The 10,025-nt window shown below is 50.4% G+C and overlaps 1 protein-coding gene across 1 annotated transcript in view; it reads right to left on the bottom strand.

Moving 5' to 3' along the window:
* Positions 1-10,025, bottom strand: part of SBF2 (SET binding factor 2) — a 301,018-nt gene that overhangs the window by 226,139 nt on the left and 64,854 nt on the right. The window contains 1 exon segment of the mRNA XM_018555287.1: positions 7,997-8,082. Coding sequence (XP_018410789.1) covers positions 7,997-8,082 — 86 coding nt within the window.

Genomic DNA, 10,025 nt, shown 5'->3' with positions numbered 1-10,025 from the left:
CCCCCCCCCCCGGTGAAAATACTCATTACATTTTTAAATGAAGCCTTTGTGTTTTCGTTGCAAACCTTATTTTATTCCCAGCGATGTCATCATTGGGTCTCTATGCTTCTCTATGCAATGTAAGCAGACTGTGTCTGGTGGGAGGGGCTAGCAGTGTGCTGTACATAGCTTTCTGGCATCACAGCACCCTGCCTCAGTACTCCCTGAAGCAAAAAGTGGGCTGGCTCTTGGGAGGAGTTATGCAAATGTAAAAATGCCTTGATGGGTGGGGTCAGCCTGGAGGAGTCATAGCAAACGTGCGTCTTCCTGCATTGTGGCTGCAAATGATTTCTTAGAAGAAAATGATGGGTGAGGCTTACTCACAGGTTAGACCGGGTACAGCAGGTCACATGCAATGCTAAATATACTCATCACCTTGACAAGAGAGAGCATGCAGACATTCCTGGGAACATCAGGTGTGCTGCAATTTAATGTAATGTCAAGTTTACAGGACGCTCCACCCATCATGCGCTCCGCCATTTACACAGCTATTAAACAGGGTTTCATTGTATGAGAACTCCGGGACGACTCTGACACTTTGTGTTCTGACTGCTCCGGCTTCAGGCTAAACCGGCATCTCTGTTCCGTGCCAATGACAGCAAGTTATAACTAATGCCGGTGATATATCTCCGGGGTTCCAGCGAGGAGAAGTCTCCTTCCCAATTCAAAACCATGAAAAAGCCAAACAGTGACATCATCATCCTCGAATGGACGGAATAAGAATACATCGGGAAGGAGATCCCCTTCATTATAGTCCTGATGGAGGGATGGAGACGCAACATGCTGCAGGAGAATCTCACCACCGAGTCTCCAAGAGACAAAATGATATAAACGCCAAACATTCAACTTCTATTTGTTACCTTTTCATCTGTTAAAGTGACACTAAACTCCGGAGTTAAATCCTAAAAATACATCCAATAGGTGGTGGAGGGGGAGCAGCAGTCAAAGATGCATCCTAAAAACTTTGTTTTAGAAGTTTTTCTCTAAATCCTCAAGTGTTTAAAAGGGATCCATCAATAGGTAAATGTGCATGGACTGTATTGCACTTTTTTTATTTTACCCAGATGTACACTTTAAGGGCTCGTTTACATTGATGCACGCTGTTTGCATACAAGTGCAGGCATCCAGATCTGCACAGATGGGCAGGTTCAGGTCAGTGTGTAGCCAGGTATAGCCTCATCCACCCATAGGGAGGTACAGACGGCTGCCTGCAATTACATGCAGCACCTGCCCCTCCTGGAAGCAGATCTCTGCACAGGTGTGCATGCCGTACAGATGTGCACACCCCTCTGAATGAGCAGCTCTAATGCTTTTTTTCAGTTTTATCAGCTAAATACAGGGGCTTCAAAACAAAAAAAAGGGTACAAAGTTGATGTTCTTTAAAAAGCAGTCACAGCCTGAGTAGAAAAGCCCGTCCCCCGCCAGCATGCTGCAGAGAAGGGCATTTGATCTGTGTGGAAACAGCGCTCTCTCTGCATAGGTCCAACACTCCCCCTGCCGAGTCTCAACCAGAGCTCTCCAATCAGCAGAATTTTGATGACTGGAAGACTCTATCGGTTGACTTGGAGAACTATGAGGTCAGGTCTTTTCCCCTAAGGTTACTCCTAAGGGTAACGGGACGACACAAACTAGCGTCCTCCCGTTACCCTAGGCTCAGTATACCGCAAGCGGTACCGAGACACCGCAGCTGGGACGGATCCCGACATTACTGTCTGGATCCACCCAGCTGCATGATTGACAGCTGGCTCTGCATATCTAGAGGCAGAGCCAGCGGTACCCGCCCCCTCCCCCGTCCGTTCCGCCAGTCAGTGCTTGAGGATCAGACAGGGGAGGGGGGGAATCTCTGCAGGGCGCCGTGACTGAGAGTCACGGCTCTCTGCAGGGAGAGGATCGGGAGGTGAGCGAACCCGGTATGTGGTCGCTCACTTCCCGATCAACTGAGCCGACCTGTGACAGTTTCATTGTCACACGTTGGCTAGAACTATGAGGTGAGTGAAAATCACTCACCTCATAGTTCTCCTTTAAAGGAGAACTATGGGGTCAGGGCTTTTCCCCATAGTTCTCCTTAGGGTAACGGGAGGACACAAACTAGCGTCCTCCCGTCACCCTAGGCTCAGTATACGACATCGATGTCGTGACTGACAGCTGGCTCTGCCTATCTAGAGGCAGAGGCAGCTGTACCCGCCCCCTCCCCCGTCCGTTCCGCCAGTCAGCGCTGGAGGATCAGAGCGGGGAGGGGGGAATCCAGCCACTCCCCTGTCACGGCAAAGAGCCGTGACAGGATCGGGGGGGGGGGGAACCCGGTATGTGTTCGCTCACCTCCCGATCTACTGAGCCGACCTGTGACAGTCTCATTGTCACAGGTCGGCTCAAAGGGGGGGTGCAAAAACCCCCCCCCCCCCCCTCTCATAGTTCTCCTTTAAGCACGCAGCGCCCTTCCACTTCGTAATCAGCATAAGGAAGCTACTGCAAATATGTCTAAGTCAGTATCTACAGAACAGAAGCAGGTTGTAATCTGCAATAAAGCTTGCTGAAATACTTGTGATGTATGTAGATATTCGGGTTTATTTTCTCCAGAAAAATTGAGTTTCACGTTATAATGCAAAAATAATACTAAGCCTCATAAAGACAGCAATGTGTCGTCGCCATTTCATTCCCTCGTCTTGTAATGCTTTCCAAATAAAAATTATTATTCAATTTTTAACACTGCGCCTCTTACTAATAATAGTAATAGAAACCTCCATCTCCTCCTCCTCCTCATCTTCCAAAAAAAAGAATAATAGTAACACAATGAATGAAGCCGGCGGGTAATTTACGTGCAGTTTTGCACTTTCGCCTGCCGCGGGTTGATCCCCGCATGCGGCAGCAGCGAGTCTCGGCTTATAAAATGCCCCGTGACATCTTTGCAGATACGCCGCTTCACGCACGGAGGCCCCTGCGCCAGCTGGATGACTGATCTTTGTGTCGTGGGCTCGGCCGCTCATGGCAGACGGGCCGGAGGATTAGGGAGAAATTCGACGCATCATCTCACAGATGAGCGAAAATCAAAGCCCGGCCACCGCCGTGAAAAGCCTGAATTGGCACGCAGGAGGCGATGTTAGAAATTGGCTGGCGCGGCCAGGGCCGTCGTTCTGCTGCGTGCGGATTCTGCCGGACCGGCTGCTGCCAAAGAGGTCAGGGCTTCTAATTTACCCGGTCAATGGACATATAGGGTGACCCCAGAACATGAAAGCAATAACAATTTTTAACACAGATCATCTGCTTGAGACCAACAAAACTGGGTGTGGGGGGGGGATACATCTACTCATTAGGTATGTTATTACTTTGCAGTGCTGGTACCTTGCTAGCTTCCTCACCCTGATGCTGGTGCCTTGCTGCCTCACCCTGATGCTGGTGCCTTGCTGCCTCACCCTGATGCTGGTGTCTTGCTGCCTCACCCTGATGCTGGTGCCTTGCTGCCTCTCCCTGATGCTGGTGCCTTGCTGCCTCACCCTGATGCTGGTGCCTTGCTGCCTCACCCTGATGCTGGTGCCTTGCTGCCTCTCCCTGATGCTGATGCCTTGCTGCCTCGCCTTGATGCTGGTGCCTTGCTGCCTCTCCCTGATGCTGGTGCCTTGCTGCCTCAACCTGATGCTGGCGCCTTGCTGCCTCTCCCTGATGCTGGCGCCTTGGTGCCTCTCCCTGATGCTGGTGCCTTACTGCCTCACCCTGATGCTGGTGCCTTGCTGCCTCACCCTGATGCTGGTGCCTTGCTGCACTGTGCTGGTGCCTTGCTGCACTATGCTGGTGTCTTGCAGGTGTTCCAGAAAGGATCTAAATGATTAAAAATGATCGATTCTCTGCAGTTTCTAATAGCATGAAACACCCACAATGCTTCTGGTGCCCAGACCATGTGATCTTTGCCCTGGGTTTTGTAAGCTTGTGAGCATGCAAGTTTCTACTCAAGGCAAGAGAGGTTTGTACATGGCTGCTACTCCTTAATAGCGATGCTGCTCCTCTCTCAGGGCCCGTTCACACCATCCGCGTTTGGGCTGTGCTGGTCATTTTTTCAAGTGCAGCCCGAACGCAAGACAAGGTAGTCTGCCTCATCACGGGTGGTCACAGTTCACACCACTGTGTTTCGGTGATGGGCACCATGCAGGGAGACGCAATGAATGCATGCAGCCGGGAGCGTGCACGTCAAACAGACACCGTGGGGACGGAGGAGTCCTCGCTGGATCAGAGACCGGCACCAACGCTGGAGGGACTCCTGAAAACTACAGGAAAGAAGAAGATAGGGGGGAGGGGGGGTTGTGACTTTAATTTCACTTAAATGAAATGTCACTTGTGGGACTCTGATATTTAAGGGGGGGCTCTGATATGAAAGGTAAACCCCCCACCTTTTTTGTTTGTATTTTTGGTGTAGGGTTCCCCCTTAAAATCCGTACCAGACCCCCGTCTCAGAAAAGGATCTGGTATCGGCCTCCTGGGCTGGTACTGCCTTGAAAAAGTTTTTTGGGTGAACCGTTTGGCAAACCAGACGGCCCTTTACTGTAGGTGACCAGACTTCATGGCTGGGTGTAACCGCCGCACTCCCAATACCCCATCGGGACTCGACTCTCCTTTCAGAAACCGTACTACAGTAAGTCATAACGTGTCATTTATATTGACGCTGCCGCTTAAAGAATGTCATTCGTCTCCTTACATAATCTCATTAACCTTCCCCGCTTCTGCAATCACAAGGGCAACACTAGAAATATTGCCACAAGCGCGGCTCCGGCCAGAACAATTCAACCCCCGGAGAAAACACAAACAATGGTTAACCCTTTCAGCTCTCATACCTGTACACCAATCATAGACCAGGGCAAATTTTACAATTCCCCACTGGGTGAGTTTGGCAATAACTTTGTTATCACCTAAGATAAACAGTCTGAAAACTGTGGGGGGGTTCTATTTTGACCTGCGGCTTTTGTTTTTTGTTTTAAAGTAGCTTTACTAATATTAAAAAGAGTATGCATTTTATTTCATAATTTGTCCTGTTAAAAATGGCACTAAAAAAAACAACAAAAGTAACTTGCAAATGTGCATTTTTATTGAACACTAAAAAAAAAAAAAAAAAAAAAGGAAGAAAAAAAAAAAATGCTCCGTGCTGCGTGCAGGGCCGTATCGGGCCGCTCCCGGGAAGGACTGGTGCTGCGTGTGATTAGTACGCAGCCCCCGTCCTTCTCTATGGGAGTATGCGGCCGTACGTCGCCCTACGCTCACCTCAAGTGCAGATCCGTACGGGTGCGCATTTTCTGGCTCGGACGCAGACAGTATCCATCCTGTCAGCGTACAAGTACGGACACCCGCACGGACGTGCAGGGTGGGTGAGCATAGAGGACGGGTGCTGCGCACTAATCACACGCGGCACCTGTCCTTCCCGGGAGCTGAGCGATACGGCCCTGCACGCAGCATGGAGCTGTGCGTGCCGGCCTTTTCTCGTGTGAATGAGGCCTTGGGATTAAACAGGTACAAAATGTAGGGGATTTTTTTTTTTTTTTACACTAGTAAGGTTCTAACTAAGGATGCACCGAAATTTCGGCCATCAAAACATTTTGGGCGTAAATGCGGCTGAAAATTCAGTGTATCCCTATGTTCTCTTCTCCCCACTGGGCGCCGGTCTGTGTACCTTCTGATGCAGCGCCGGCGCCCAGCTGGGGGGAAAGAAGATTTCAGGGAACAGAGCGGTGAACGTTGCAGGAGACCGAGCTCTCCTCTCGGCCTCCTGTGTCAGGATGAAGAGCGGTGTGGGGCGGGGACCTGTCCCTTGCAGTATCTCTTCTCTGCCCCAAGATGGCCTCAGTCTACCAAGTAAAATAACTACAATCGTCTTTCAACCTGGGAGAACTGAGGACATACTGTGAGTGCAGGGGGACATGAATCTGACCGCTTAGGGGACATCAGGGAAGATCAACCACCGGAGAAGAGGAGAAGAGAAAGACTCTGGGTCTGGAAACATACGGCTGGAGAGAGGGGGGAGCCTGTAGTCCATATTAGATTCAAAGAGAACCTGTTTGGATTAATCAAGAATCAATCTTGGCTTAAAGAGCTGCCATCTGGATCCTTGCAGGAGTACCTATTGAACCACTGACCTGGTACAAGCAGGGGCATCACAAAGGTCCCGCCTGCTCTGGATCAGGAACTGAACCTGAAGGAAGGATTGGTATGCGTGTTGTTGGACAATTATTTTCCTCTGGATACTATGAGGTATGTAACTGTTGCTTCAGCTCATCTCTCGAGTCAGGACTTACAATGCAGCCAATGCGTGCAGTTTTGGTCCAAGCGAGACATGTGTCCAGCTAAGGCAAACCTTAGACCAGACCTTAGACAGCACCAAGCTGTCCAGCAATACACTGGTGACATGTCCTTACAATCCAACCTCAACAGCTTTATTGGTCCAGACAAACAGGAAACTCACCTGGGACCTACTGGCTGACGCATTCCACCAAGACACTGGGCTTAGTTATAGAGTGGAGGAGGAGGAGGAAAGGAGGGGCTTAAATATGACATAAGACGTACAAATGGCAATATTAAAAGAGACAGCGCACATACAATGTGTCTGAAAATTCTCCAAATACATATGCCCACCCGGCCTTAGCCATATGACAAGCCGGCTGCCTCCCCATGATGCAGTAACTTGGCCCCGAGTGGCCAAATGCCTGGCCCCAGTGCAGGGTGACAATATTAGGTGGGAATCGGAGAGGAGGTAAAAGCGAGTATAAGCATCAAAGGATGCCTGGGACATATCAAGACACGTCAACTAGGCCTGAGACACAAAGTCCACTCAGTGTATGTATAGCAGGGAAAGTGCAAATTCCATCATGCATGTGCCTCTGGGAGTCATGTCTATGGCTGTCAAAGTCTTGCAATGCCTAATGCAGCTTCCTGTAATAAAGATCAATCACTGCTGCTCTCTCTTCTTGTGCAGGGTGACTGGTCTGGTCTCCGCCCCTCCTGTAATAAAGACCGCTCACTGCTCCTCTCTCTCCTTGTGCAGGGTGACTGGTCTGGTCTCCGCCCCTCCTGTAATAAAGACCGCTCACTGCTCCTCTCTCTCCTTGTGCAGGGTGACTGGTCTGGTCTCCGCCCCTCCTGTAATAAAGACCGCTCACTGCTCCTCTCTCTCCTTGTGCAGGGTGACTGGTCTGGTCTCCGCCCCTCCTGTAATAAAGACCGCTCACTGCTCCTCTCTCTCCTTGTGCAGGGTGACTGGTCTGGTCTCCGCCCCTCCTGTAATAAAGACCGCTCACTGCTCCTCTCTCTCCTTGTGCAGGGTGACTGGTCTGGTCTCCGCCCTCTCCTCTAATAAAGACCAGTCACTGATGCTCTTTTGTCTCCGCCCCCTCCTTTTGTTTTCTGCAGGCAGCCTATAGTGGGTGGTGCCTGCTGGGTCCCTGCCACAGCTCTGCTCTCTGCGCAGGCAATGTACAGCACAGCGATGATGCCATCACTACCTTTAGACAGTAATATTTGGGTTTTTCAGTGCAGACAAAGTCAATTTATATGCTTTGTGGAGGAATATCATAAATGAAGCCCTGAACCCCAGCTCTGGCAGGTTGACAGGAAACAGTCACGTTTTGGAATACCTAAATAATATTTGGTGGAGAAGATGTGAAGAAGACGGAGAGGGGGATATAAGGTCAGGGGTCACTCATGCCAAACAGCAGCCCAGTAGGGGAATATAAGGTCAGGGGTCAGTCTTGCCAGAGAGCAGCCCAGTAAAAGCCCCTTATTATAGGGTGATGGTGAATATCGCTGTGGGAGGAGCTTAGAAAAGATGAGACTTTGAAGCAGTAAAAGGAATTTGTTGTTACATTGTATCACGATGGCATTCCGTTACAAGTGATCTTTGTATGTTTCGTTGTTCTGTGAATTCGGTCCAGGAGCATATAAACAAAACGGCTAAAAATATCACAATACACTAAATTCCACGTACCAGTTCAATTCCTTGTGGGAACGGCGTCTCGCTCCAGTCAGTCAGAGGAAACCTTTGAATTATTTTGCCCAATCCTTCGCTAGAGCCTGTGAATAGAAACAAAAAACACACAAAAATGAAGTCATTGTTCTGCAGCTACAAACCGCAATCAGTATTTTTTCTGTTCGGCAATTCAATCATTTTGGCTACTTAGTGTTTCAGATCTTTTCTCTGCTTTACAGCCAAGACTTTCTACCCTACACCAAAGGATGATGAGCTGATCTACAGATATTATTATTACATAGGATTTATATAGCGCCAACAGTTTGTGCAGCGCTTTACAATATAAGGAAGACATTACAATCACAAGACAAGATGGTAAGGAGGACCCTGCCCCTGAGGGCTTACAATCTAAAAGGGAGGGGCCAGTGATACATGAGGAGGGAGCTGTGCGGGGATGAATTATTTGAGAATGTGATGGTGGAGTGGTTAGTTTGAGGTGGGATAGGCTTCCCTGAAGAGATGAGTCTTAGCCCTCATTCACACTAGAAAAGGCCGGCATGTACAGCTCCGTGCTTCATGCATGGTCGTATCGGGCAGCTCCCGGGAAGGATAGGTGCTGCGTGTGTTGTACGCAGCCCCCGTCCTTCTCTATGGGAGTACGCGGCCATATGCCCCCCCTACGCTCACCTCAAGTGCAGGTCCGTGCGGGTGCGTGCTTCCTGGCTCGGACGCAGACCGGATCCATCCTGTCAGTGTACGAGTACGCTCACCCGCACCCGTGCAGGGCGGGTGAGCGTAGGGCGACGTACGGCCGCGTACTCCCATAGAGAAGGACGGTGGCTGCGTACTAATCACACGCAGCACCTGTCCCTCCAGGGAGCTGCCAGTTACGGCCGCACACGCAGCACGGAGCTGTACTTGCCGCCCTTTTCTAGTGTGAATGAGGGCTTAAGGGATCGCCTAAAGGCCGTCAGATATATAGAAGTCTATGCAGAGAGCAGACCATAAACCAGGGCAATTGGGACAAACAAGTCTGAGACGATCCAACAGGTGAATGACACAGATAGGAATATTAAAAGAGAACTATGGTCAAACCTTTTCTTTTAGCTTCAATTCTCTTTTGGGTCACAGGGGTACCTTTACTAATGCCCTCCTGTGTCCCAAAGTCAGAATATAGCGGGCACATAGCCGGCTATATGCTGATAGCGCAAAGCCGCACTGCAGCTGGAAAGGATCCGGACAATATTCTCAGGGTCCACCCTGCTACCTGATTGACAGCTGGCTCTGCCTTTCTAGAGCCAGAGCCCGCCCCCTCCATTGTCTGTCCCTCCAGCGAGTGCTGGAGTAACAGAGAGGGGAGGGGGAGGAAATCCCTGCAGGGAGTGAAGACTGACAGTCACTGCTCTCTGCAGGGAGAAGCTGTGAGCTGAGCGATCACCAGTTAGTGATCGCTCAGTTCTCTATCAATAGAGCCGAAGTGTGACAGCTGCAGTGTTACACGCCGGCCCAAACTATTGGGAAGAGTGCATTTTATTCTCCCAATACTTCTCCTTTAAAGAAAAAGCAACCAAGTACAGGTACAATCCAAAGGAGTACCGGTCACGAAGACAACGATATGGGGACATGCAGCAGTTAAAGGAGAACTATGAGATGAGTGATTTCCACTCACCTCATAGTTCTAAGCCGACCTGTGACAATGAGACTGTCACAGGTCGGCTCAGTAGATCGGGAGGTGAGGGAAAACATACCGGGTTCCCTCACCTCTCGATCCTGTCACGGCTCTCTGCCGTGACAGGGGGAGGGGCTGGATTCCCCCCTCCCCGATCCGCCAGCGCTGACTGGCGGAACGGACGGGGGAGGGGGCGGGTACAGCTGGCTCTGCCTCTAGATAGGCAGAGCCAGCTGTCACTCACGCAGCTGGGCGGATCCCGTCATCTAAGTCGGGATCCGCTTCAGGTGCGGCGTCTCAGTATACCGCGAGCTGTAGCTCGCGGTATACTGAGCTTAGGGTGACGGGAGGACGCTAGTTTGTGTCCTCCCGTTACCC

Source organism: Nanorana parkeri, unplaced genomic scaffold (assembly GCF_000935625.1).
Source record: "Nanorana parkeri isolate BGI_ZX_2015 unplaced genomic scaffold, ASM93562v1 scaffold10, whole genome shotgun sequence".
In the NCBI taxonomy this organism is placed as follows: domain Eukaryota; kingdom Metazoa; phylum Chordata; class Amphibia; order Anura; family Dicroglossidae; genus Nanorana; species Nanorana parkeri.
This window is presented reverse-complemented; position numbering and strand designations above follow the sequence as displayed.